The sequence below is a fragment of the Lissotriton helveticus genome, chromosome 12 (genome assembly GCF_964261635.1).
Source record: "Lissotriton helveticus chromosome 12, aLisHel1.1, whole genome shotgun sequence".
In the NCBI taxonomy this organism is placed as follows: domain Eukaryota; kingdom Metazoa; phylum Chordata; class Amphibia; order Caudata; family Salamandridae; genus Lissotriton; species Lissotriton helveticus.
Window position 1 is genome coordinate 43,862,719 of NC_136073.1, and position 12,087 is coordinate 43,874,805.

General features: G+C 44.1%; 1 protein-coding gene across 3 annotated transcripts in view; it reads right to left on the reverse strand.

The window, feature by feature from the left end:
- The window catches only part of DLG4 (discs large MAGUK scaffold protein 4), a 740,755-nt gene that overhangs the window by 54,136 nt on the left and 674,532 nt on the right, over positions 1-12,087 (reverse strand). For all 3 annotated transcript variants that reach the window (XM_078671185.1, XM_078671184.1, XM_078671186.1), the window contains 3 exons: positions 3,995-4,042; positions 3,168-3,215; positions 2,724-2,862 (listed from right to left, as the gene is read on the reverse strand). In XM_078671185.1, coding sequence (XP_078527311.1) covers positions 2,724-2,862; positions 3,168-3,215; positions 3,995-4,042 — 235 coding nt within the window. The remainder of the gene's footprint in view (positions 1-2,723; positions 2,863-3,167; positions 3,216-3,994; positions 4,043-12,087) is intronic.

Consider the following 12,087-nt stretch of genomic DNA (forward strand, 5'->3'; position numbering starts at 1 on the left):
CAAAAGGAAGCCAGGGGTGAAGAGATCTGACTACTTCTTTGGAACTGCCTATTCTCAACTGCAATTTCTGACTTATTAAAAAGTTATAATGAGGATTAAATTTACAGGATCTACCAGATGCATTTTTTTCCAAAAGACACAAACAAATCTCAGCCTAACATAGAAATCCTGCAAACAAAATGTCGCCCTGCACCTAAACCCACTATCAAGAGCTCGTCACCGAATACAGTAGGACAAAAGGTAAAAGGTACATGAGCCCAGTCCCAAAGTATGTGATTTGCGTGCTTAGTTGGATATTAAGCATCAAATATGAGTTGAAACGTTTGTAGGTTAGATATTTACGTAAAGGCCAGATTTTTTACACTTGATATATAAGAGCCTCTGATTTTGCAATGTTTGTTTTTGCCATTTTCAATTCTTCATGGAAAGAACCAATGATCTATTGGGTTTTTATTTAAGCATGAAGGTGGGTGGAAATTAAATTGACCTATCTAATGTTCTGAGGCTGTAATGGCGCCAGCCGGGTGCCCTCTCAATTTAGGAGAAGGGTGAGCTAAGAATGGTGGGCTGCTGTCAATGTCTGCTTATGGGTGTCAGATCTAGGTTCAAAGGGTCCATGCCCTGAATGATGTCACAACAGGTCCGAAAACCCAAAAAGACACCTTCGAAAAAAGGAACATTCTAAAATTGTCTATTGCTGCTGGTTGCATCAGAAGCAAGACTGCGTAACAAGCATATTTTACTTTACACTGGATGGCCCCATTTAGTTTCTTTCCTTAATTGTTCCTTAAATTTAACAACACTGCAAAACATTATTGCCCAGTTAGTATGGTTATCCACATTATCTGTTAAAAATGTATTATGTTACATTGCCACAAACATATCATTTACTGTAGCTGATCTAAAATCCTTATTACACTTTGGGTCCCTTACATGTCATATTTCTGATCTGAGAAGAATTATCTGAAGGGTTCCCAGGTGTCTTTTTGATTAGACATATCGGACTAAGTCGGAAGCTACAGAAGGCCGGCTCCTTTATCCAACAAACTAATAAATCTAAAATCTAAATCCCAATCCCATATTTGTAAAGCACGACTTATCACCCCGAAGGCTACCCAGGCGCTGGGGACAGTCAGGGAGATTAGAAGATGCTGAGCTGAGCTGCCACCGGCGCCAGGGATCGAATCTTTAACCATCACCACGGATATCGGCAGCAGTCTCCTGTTAGACTTGCCGTAGTCTTTAACACCTCCCAGTAAAGCTTCTAAAGATGCAACCGTGATGTCTGCTCTTACAATCTTTGAAAGTTCATGCTTCATGTCAGACTAAAATGTCCTAATATTGGGGCATTCCCAAGTCAGGCGTGCCGCACACCTTCCACAGAGGGTGGTTGTAGTAGCGACAATGTAGAAATGTAAGATATGTACCACCATGTGTCTGCCATTGGTTGAAATTTCCTTAGTTTCAAACAGCAGAATGCCCACTGGTCTGTGCTGATCATGTATCCCAGGCCTGCTTCCCATATTTCTTTCGGGATATCCCTCCTTGGGTATGGTACCAATAACAGCTCATATTTAGTCTCGTCACTGATTCGGTGGATGCTGCATTTGCTATCAGTGTGAACAGTAATAGCCAGTTCCATTATGGTATTTCTTATTCTGTGATACAGGAATAATGATAACAGAGAGCCTGGGTGTTCTATCTCTGGACTTTTATCAATTTTCCTTGTCAAGGCTCCAAGCTTGTAGAGCAGTGTTTGCTTAGTTGTTCCATAGCTTTAAGCTCTTCCGTTAAAGCTAGCCGCGCATTATTGCGCAATGGTCATTCCGGAGAGTACATACGTGCTGCACCACGCATTCTGCCAAGCGTGCTGCGTACATACAACTGTGTTTACTTCACCTTGCCTGGTAGGATAGCTTGGATCGATCTTGGATGTATGATGTCCTTTTCTGTCACTGCTTGTAGAGGTTCATTTTCAATATGAAACCAACAATATACATGCTGGACCTGTGCCGGTAGGCAATACGCTTTAAAATATGGGGCTGCAAAACCCTGTATGCATTGCCTATCTGACCAAACCTACCTCACGGCGTACTGCAACAGAGTCAAAAGGGACACGCGTTTAGCCATCTTTCAATCAAACAGTGTTCAAGGGAAACAGAACTCCAAGTCCTTCAAGAGGAGGGGTTCTCTGTGGGTTTTTTTTATTTGCGATCTGCACAAAGTTCTTTCTGCTTTGCACATTTGCGTGAAAATCATGCGCTTTGTGACATTTTATATGGCTATGTGTGACATTCTTAGGTACATTAGATACTCTTATTTAAAAATAGCTATGCATGTTTTCGCCTGGCATACTATCATTATGCATACAAAAAGTTTGCAAATGGGGAAGTTGCAGAGAAAGATTCTACAGACATTTTAAAGGTTGGCTGGGGTTAATAAGTGGTAATATCTAAAAATGCGCGGAAAAATTCTGCAAGGCTAGAGGAGATTTTTGGAATCTCTACAATGTTTCTAATAATTTGAAACCCCACAAAACTTTGCTGGTGGCAAAATAAACTTGGCACACCACCAGTCGTGACTGCCGCCACACAGGTGTCAGAGGCTAGCGTGACAGGTGGAGCATCCAGCCTTCCTGCCACTGTGAGGGATACTCAAGAGCAGAAGGACTCAACGGTCATCTCCCTACTCTGCAGAGCTTGTTCAGGCCCTCACACACTTACCTGGGGACATCCTCTTCTCCCATAAGCTCCTTCGGGATGGGCGAGTACCGTCGCGGAGAGGTTGGGGTCAGGGCCTGTGGGTAGTCGGTGCCTAGGTAGCTGGTCTGGTTGAGGTCACTGTCCATGTGTTGGGTGTAAGCTGTGATGGAGACAGAACAAAAGAAAGGTTGAATGATCCAGGTGCCATGATTATACATGGAAGGAGACAGGGATACTGATGAAAAGGAGGTCATTGAGCTGCCGGGTACCAAGGATGCGTATGACCAAGAGAGGAGGATGCTAGGGAGATAGAGGACCAGGGAATGGGGATACAGAGAAAGGGAGGAGGAAAGGATGATGTAAGGAGAGTCGAGAGGAGATGGGGAGTGAGAAGAACGAGACACGGAGAAGGTGAGCGCGAGCAGGCGAGGGAAAGGAGCATCAGGTTCGGAGGATTGTCCATGCCTTGGTAGCTGGTCTGGTTGAGATCGCTGTCCATGTGTTGAGTGTAGGCTGTGAGGAGACAGAGGGAGAAAGGAGGTCATTCAGATGGAGAAACAGCTGGGGGCAGAAGAGCGACGGTGATGGGGGTGAAGCAACACGGAAAGAGAGAACAAAGAAAGCGATGAAGGAAGAGATCGATCCAAAGGAAGGAGAAAGGGGAAGAAAGGGCATGGAGATGAAAAGAGGAACAAAGGGGAAGAGAGAAGGAAACAGGAGCAAAGAGGCAGAGTTTGAGGGAGCAAAGTCAGGAGAAAGAGACAGAAGGACAGGGGAAGGAGTGGGCCGGAGCAAAAGAAAGCTGGAACAAAACATGCAGGTAAAAGGTAAGAGGTCAAGAAAGGGGAGCGTATGAACAACTATCAAGAGAGAGGGTGGAAAAAGAGATAAGGAAGATGTAGTAGGGCACAAGAAATGGAGAAACAGGGAGGGAATCAGTGAAAAGAAGCACTCAAGAGCGATAAAGAGTGCGAAAGGAAGGACAGACAAAGACAGGAAAAGTTAGAGCATGGGAAGGAGCGAAATTGAAGTAAGAGATTAAAGGATTGATGATGGATGACAAGGTTTTGAGAGGAGCTTGGAGACAAGGAAGAAGGAAAGGGAGAGAGAAAAGGTGTGATAGGAAGAGAGGAAGGGGAGAAAATGTGTATGGAGTGTTGCAGGAGAAAGGGAAGAGAGGCAGAGGATGGAGAATGGAGCAGTGAAATCAGTCAGGGCAGGTGAGAGGCGACCAATGAGGAGACGATGGAGTGAGGACGATAAACAGAGGTTATGTCAGTGCTGATCCGTGCCTTGGTAGCTGGGCTGGCTAATCTCGCTGTCCATGTGCTGAGAATAGGCTGCAAAAGAGAGAAAGACAAAGGGTCACTAACAATCTGGGAGAGGCAAAAACAGGCAAAGACCACAGGCGCAAGATGTTATGTTACGAGGATTTATAACATGCACGGCTACTCGCGAGTGTCCCAGCTCGGGAGCCAATAAGGAAAACTGTAGGGAACTGAGAGACACTGCCGATTAGATGAACAAAAAAGTTTTTAGATACCCAAGGCGAGAGATCAGTGGGTGGAGGATGTTACAGCGACGAGAAAACATCAAATCCAAACGCACATGCATTCCAAGAGAAACAAGTTTATACATGATTTAAGCTAAAAAAACATAACTTTCATTCACAATTGGCCACACCCACAAGCAACCATGAAGCTACTGAAGAGGAAAAGTGCATTAGGAGCAAACATATCCCCACTGATTCAAACAATAGAGTGATATCTAAACGTAGATCCTTGCCCAGAGAGGCGGCCATCTTGTGTTACTCTGTAGCAGAAGACTGAAACGGTAACCTGCGCAAGGCCGGACTGGCCATACCGGGCATCGGGCATTTCCCAGGGAGGGTGGAAGGGTGCGGGGGCGTTTTTGTTACTGGGAACCGGTTTTGTAGAAGTGCCGCTCCTTTAAGAGCACTACAGCGTTCCTTGTATATCCAACAGTTTTTCAGGCAACAATAAAAGTGCCAAGATAACTCTGGTGATTAATATACCTGTTGGAGAGAGATTGGAGTTATGTCTAGTGGCAGTTTTAACTCATCTAAGGTAGCGCAGAGGGTTAATATGCCTGCTGCAAAAAAAAGTGTACTAGGCAGATCACAGAACAGTTTTTATGTGGATAGCTCAGTGGGTTACTGCTTTTGTCACAGAGATCCTTTTGTTACTGTGCAGTTCATAAACGACAATTGTAACCTAGGTTCGAAAGTTATGTTTTTTCCCCAGTCTTTCATTATCTTATTTTGCTAAAAAAAAAAGGTGTGTTTGAGTAGAAATAAATTCTTCATAGTAAAGCCAACTCTAACCACTGTGTTATGTTCTGAATCCTGAGTCTGTGCTTCCCCTGACCAAGCACTCTTAAAAAAGAAAAGTCTACCAGTATGGATGACATGTGAATCCTACACCGTATAGTCCCCTTTGTCTTATGTAACATTTTATATACACTGATTTACACATGTATGATTCATTGTCTCTGTCTGTGTGCGATGTAAAGTGCTCCGACACTTTCTGGTACGAAAGGCACAATAACACAAATGAAATACATGTGAGAGCGGTGCTATCGAGATACGAGAGGCACTGTTGGAGGGTGGTAGTGAGGGAATCATTGAGAAGCCCCAACAAAGATTGCTGAATCCTTGTGCACTGTAAGGTCATAATTTACTATGCTTTAAAATGAATACAATTCAATGTACGATTAAAAAAAATTGTTGTAGAATGTACCATTTTTGCCATTTTTTCCAACTTTTCTTGGGGGTGAGAACTCCCCCCAAACCTCCTTGTAGTGGTCAGGCTTGCTTGCTCCCTATGCACCGGAGGGGGGCTGGTCTGACAAAGTTTGTCAGGGCTGCTTTGGGTTCCCAGTCCAGCCCTGACCTGCAGGAATCTTGCGGTGAGATCACGTTCATGAGTTTCATTTGCTTAGTGTGTTCCGTACATGTCTGGGGTTGTTGATGTTCACATAGAGGGAAGGCGGCCTAGCAGTTGTGGATGGACTGTCCCCACTGGGGCGCTACCAACATTGGTTTGCATACAGCAGGTCTGTAGTAGCAAAGTGAGAAAGAAATATGAACCAGAATGTGTCTCAAAACATTTACTAGAGGATGAAATTAATTAAAACATTCCACTCAGCATCTTTTGTTCATTTTCCCAAGGGACACAGCACAAGGAAAAGTGTCCAAGCCCAGGTGTGGTTAACTAGGACTCAAACGGTACCTCACAAACTAGGTTCAACAAGGCTGAAACTGGTCTGGGGTGCCATACACAGGGGACGTGGGCTGGTGGTTCAAATAAAATATCCTTTTATGATGGGGGCCAGAACAGGTTTGCATATGGTGGGTCCTAGTCTGTAGTGACCAAATAAATTGATGCAACCAAGAGAAATTTCCAGCGACCGGGACCAATTCAAGCATCCAACCCATGACTGAGATTAATTTAGGCACCCACCACTCTTTTGCATTCAACCCATTTAATTTTTAATATTCTTGATGTGAACAGTCCAATATGAATCTCTAAATTTAGTTTGAAGGGTGAAAATATATCATGTTTTAGTGAGCTATAACTTCAACCAATATTTCTGATATTCTCACTGAGATCATGATCAATCGCGTCTTTCAGTTGTTTACAACTAACCACCTCGGATTCATGCTGTTTATGTTTTCATTATTAAGAGATATCTGTTGAGCGAATTTGGTGATGTTGCCAAGGCGGCCAAACGAGGTGGCAAACAGATGTAGCATGTATTTTAAAGATGAACGGTGACTCTAAGAATGCGAGGGGGACATGGCTAGCGGCCGACCATTTTATGGATGTAAATCTTGATGGGTAGACTTGAGGTGATTTATCTGTCTAGACCAGTCGGAGAGTGAAATTCAGGAATATCTGCAATGTTTGTAAGTCTGACAAAACAATGGTGGACACTATTTACAGGACATAGTAGAAAAAAGACTTCCTTGGAACTCCGCCTAGGTTTAGAGTAAACTTCTGATCAGGCATGCAGAGGTCAGCGCCGATTCATCGGATGCATCATCTGAAGATGAGCCAACTGGGACAGGCTGCAGTGTGGCTTTTAGGACCTTGCACACTGAGTTGACTATCTCAGTAGCTATCATTAATACAATGGTGTTAACCCAGTGAGTCAAAGGACCTGGGTATCAATTATTATATAGACAAAGTGGTCCTAGACAAAAAATCAGAACACCAATTAATGTTTACCTTATTATCTAGAACATGCAGATTTAATCCACAAAAAGGAGATGTATTTCTTTGTATATCAAAAAATAAATGGTATTAGTTCAACATACCCAACACATACTAGATCAAAAAACAGTCATTCTTATTTGATCATTCTCATAGATAACAAATGTATTTACATATTCATAAAATAGTCACAAATTGAAAGAAAACTGCAGATTGCAGTAAGAATAAGCAAAAGGGGTGCTCAAGTGAATTGAGAGGGAAAGTAGTTCAAAGAGCAAAACCTTAACCTTCCCCTGCCCCTGTCCTCAAATGATGTATATATAAATTGTATGGTTAGGTCGTTGTTTGGTTGTTCAACTGAAAAATTAGGATTTTTAGTTGTACATATTAATCTCAATTTTGCTCTTTGGATTAAATCTGCTTGTTCTAGATAATAAGGTAAACATTAATTGGTGTTCTGATTTTTTGTCTAGGACCACTTTGTCTATCTCAGTAGCTAGGCCGGAACCCATAACGGTGAGCAACTATTGAGCAGATCCATTGCCTCGGACTCCAAATTTTACATTGTTTGTGACTTGCTCATGCTGCATCCGAGTTTATACAGAAAAGCTGTGTGTCCGATAATTTACTGAGACTTCCCCCTCATGTGGGCGTAGAGACTGCCCGTCCCCAGAGACACCACCTTTTGCTTTTTCGTTATTGCAAGACATCTTTGTTGAACTTTCCTGCGGAGCGGATCTGAGGTTATGGAACCGGCTTCGGACAGAGCCTGCGATCACTACTTATTTGGGTGGATTAGAGCTCCGGCATACCTCTGAAGTCTCAAGTTAACTTTTTTCATGATACCTGAACCCTAATATCAGTTGACCACATAGACTTACGTCCCAGTTGATTCAATTCCTAATTTTGTGATTTATTCTATCGTCTCCTGACACTAGCATGAGCCCCCACTAAAAACCAATCATAAATAGGCCCCAATATCTTTTGCTCCAAAACTAATAAGATTCTTTTGACAGTTTTTACACCAAACCTTATTGGGTTTTAAGGATCCCAACATTTTTACTGTTTTCATAAATACTAGTTAGGTTTATTATGTCTCGACAGTAATGCATTTGTGTTGGTTGCTCAGTGTATCCACCACCACCTCTGGCTGTCAGGCCTGTAGCTGGGCCTGCGCTACCTGGAAGCGAGACGTACTTCAACTAGTCTGTTACCCACTGCTCCACGCTAGTGAAGGAAGCCTCTGGTCTCTCTGACGCTGCGGTTTTTCTGGCAAGTTTCTCAGCCGCTAACTCTTTTAAAAAGTCAATACGATCGACCACATTCGCGAGAATGTTATTGTGGGCCGAAGTGAGATCAATAGCCTCATTGGATTGGGGAGGGTTGTTAGCGCACGCTGTATCCATTGTTAGCGCGCGCCTTCGTTTAGAGTTGGCCCAGTTTAGGAATCGTTAACTCATTTTTGCTCAGTTGAAAGGTATGAGTAATGAAGACACCAGAAAATGCAGTAATATCATGCAAGATCACATTTAGTTTAAGGCCCAGTCAAGCGGGAGCGCGTGGGTAACCTGAATGTATCGATGATACCGGGGCCTCTCTCTGCTTAATTATAGTGAAGAGTATGCAATGTCACACCAACCTCCTGATACCTGGAGGATTTCAAAACACATAAATGCAAGATACAGGAGTTTCTTTATAGCATGTTCTTTGAATGTGCCATTCTTAATAGTGTGGTACTCTGAGTTAGGTTTGTGCCTAAGCAAGGACAAATACAAGAGGAGGTGACCGGAGAAATAATAATGGGGGCGGCCAGAAGGGGTAGGAAGGAAGGTAACGTTGGAGGGAAGGTGTGGGGAGGGTACAGGAACAACCACAGGCAAAGTCAATAGGTCTGGCGTTATTGTGCGGCTCTCAAATGCTGTTTACGCGAGTTGCTTGTACAAATGCATTTTATCACATTAAAGCCTAACCTGTCGTTAATACTGGAACAAACAAGGACTGCTTTTTGTATGCACTAAGGATTTATTGCTATAAGCAGTGAGAGGGTTGAGTGTACTTTTGAGATTTATAATAGTCCCTCATGCATTCCAATGGAAGAACATCCTGGAAGGGGCAATGATACAACAATCAACCAACCAGCCAAGAGCATGCGGTGACAAGGAAATACTCTCAGGGTGGAGCCAAAGCCCACTCTATGGATGTTTGAAAGAACAGGTAACAATATGTCTTGCAGACGGCTGTGCTGTCGAGCCAGAACTAAAAAAGCCTTTTCGTAAAGGAGTGCGTTTTTCAGCTGCTCTCCCAGCACTGGGTCCAGTGTGCTGCACCGGTGCAGTGCGTGTATGCAGGGCTCGAGTCGGGGTACCACGCGGGTGGATGGCGTCCCCCCACTTATTTTACTGGGAGCTCCATACCTATAAACTGCAACTGAGTGCAAGCCACCTTTCGTGACGTCATTTCCTGTCGTGACGTCAGCGTCCCCCCACTTTTTTTTTTAAGGACTTGTGCCCTGTGTGTAAGCAAATGAAACCTTGACCCTAGCTTTAAAAGCTAGTTCCAATCTTCATAATAATAATAATAATAATAATAATAATAATAAGAAGAAGAAGAAGAAGAAGAATGTTTTACAGGTCTCTACATACTGCTCTTCTGTCGTTTCTAAGCACTGTACACGACCGGTTTTATTATCAGATTTACCATACTTAATTTACCAATCTACACAAGGATGGAAGGCGGGGTCTACATTGGCGGGGTTTGAACTCTTGACCTTCAGCACTTACCCTACATTAACCTGGGCCTGACTAACTCGACCCTGAACTAAGACCGACCAGTAACATAACCCCAAACCAGCCTTTCCCCCCTAAAGTTGCCACTTACCCTTTTTAATCTCACCCTTACTATGACCCCAACCTTTGACCTATTAACACTTAACCCATTCCTAACCTGTTCCTGTGCTGAATCTTCACCCTGTCCTTCATCTTATCCTCCAGCTTCTCTTCTATGTATTTCTTGGATTTCTATTTCTTTTTTTGGTCAAGAAAATGGCTCGTCTAATAATAGATAGAAAGATTTAGATTGGAGTGTGTTTTATCTGAAATGTCCTGAGACAAACTTGCGGGATACCGGGTGATGCCTAGTTTGGTGTAGTGGCGTTCGCTGTGGCTTAGGTTATACGTGGTAATTTAAAGTTACGTGGCGGGCAGGGGGTTAACTCTTCAGCTATTACAAGGGTCCAAAACTACCTATTTTAACTTTAAATTCCAAAAAAACTTTGGGACTCACAGCAAGAACACCGCATCGGTGATCCCGCCCCTGGAATTATAGATCCTGTGGGATACGGGGATGCCAAGGAGCAAATTACTCACTGGTACAAGTTTTCCCCTACAGAAATGAGAACAACATCAGAAATCCGCGGTTCCCAACCAATTGCTGTATGTTTTTCCTCCAGTTCAGGTCCTTTTTCCGCGTGCAGTATTTGACAACATTTGGATGGAAACTCGTGTTTCCATCCGAATCAGAACTACAGCGGCACTGGAAATGAGGGCTTTGGGATGATTCTATCGATTGAAGACCATAGGACAGTCCTACCAGCCGGGGTACAGAGGAAGACTCTGCTACTGTGAGCTGATCGCCCCGCTGACTGGTGCCTCGGATCGTACTGGGGGAATGTCGGGAAGGTGATGAGCACCTTTCTCGGAAGACTCAAGAAGCCACTACCCCTTCCTTCCATCTGGCCACCAGTAGCAGGACACATGACGAAATCCCATGTTCGTGAGATCCATGACTGTTGGAGTCGATGCACCTTTTCGGTGTAAATTCAGGTCAAACTCTCAGAAAGGGCAGAACTGGTACCTGAATTGGTGGCCCTATTCCTCCAGGGTCCCAGACCTTACAGAACGTGGTTCACAGTATCAAGTGTAGCACGCTCGTCACTAAATCAGCTCATGAAGGGACGCGGAGAAAGTGAATCTCCTCCAGAGACCGAAACAGTAAGTTGCTATCCACCATTCAGAAAGATCCATACTAGAGCTTTCAAAGGATCTCGCTATGGGTGGAACCCTTCTTATCCGGACACTCGTTGATAAAATATGCCAACAGTTTCAGCCTCCCTCCATATGAAGCCATTGAAGGTGCAGAACCTTGAACCTACAGTCTTCCCGCATTTGATCGTAGACCGTTCCGGCATTTGTTTCTGCATTTTAAAACAAATAAGACCAAGCCCTGGGTCCGGGTGAGGGAAGGACAGCATCTCCACGGAGTGAAGGCTCTTGTATTTGTAGTCAATCCAGCCCTAAGAATGTCAATCTCTGAGCTGGTCTCTCTCCAGCTGCCTCTGCTTGAGCAAAGATTTCAGGGAAATGCTAACATCCGAGGGTGCCAATGGAGGTCGGAGGCTACTTCATCAATGGGAGGTCTGGAGCAGTGGCGGCTAGTGGTTATAAAATATGGTGAGGTGCAATGGCACCACACTAGCCATAATTGCGGCACTTCTCCCCAGCATGGCATTTCTCCCCCGTGTCCACGAGCAGGGATGGAAGGACTTCCTTCCTGCTCAGTGGAATACGAATCCAACCAATCCAGGAGCAGCTCTCGTGCTGTTTTTAGCATAAGAGCAGCTTCAGGATTGGTGGGAGCAGGCTAACCCAGCTCTCATTTTGAGGCTGGGGGCTTGTGCAAGCAATCCCCCGGCTGTATCAGGCAGGTAGATAGATCTTCATCCACCTCTACCCCTGCAGGGGACCTCTGTTATTACAGAGAGATCATTACTGAGGCCCCTCTAATCACCGCAATGACAACACTCCAGGATTTCTTCAATCACTGTTACTTTGTTTGCCCCAACACACCTGCCACACACAATTCCTCTGCAGCAAAAAATCTATTCCTACGCAAACTCACAAAAACCCTAAGCCAGAAAGCTAATGTCACTCCTGCCTCAACTGTGACCATCACATAAACATTAACCATACTCTAAAGTCTAAACTGTGCCCTAATCCTGAACACATCCCTAATCTGAATCCTAAAACTAAGGCTAACCATCACTCTCTAAATTACCATGAATTTAACTCTCACTGTGATCCTAATCCTAAAACTATTCCTAACCCTATGGTTACCTAACCCAAACCATAAACCAAGTCATCACTCTAATCACC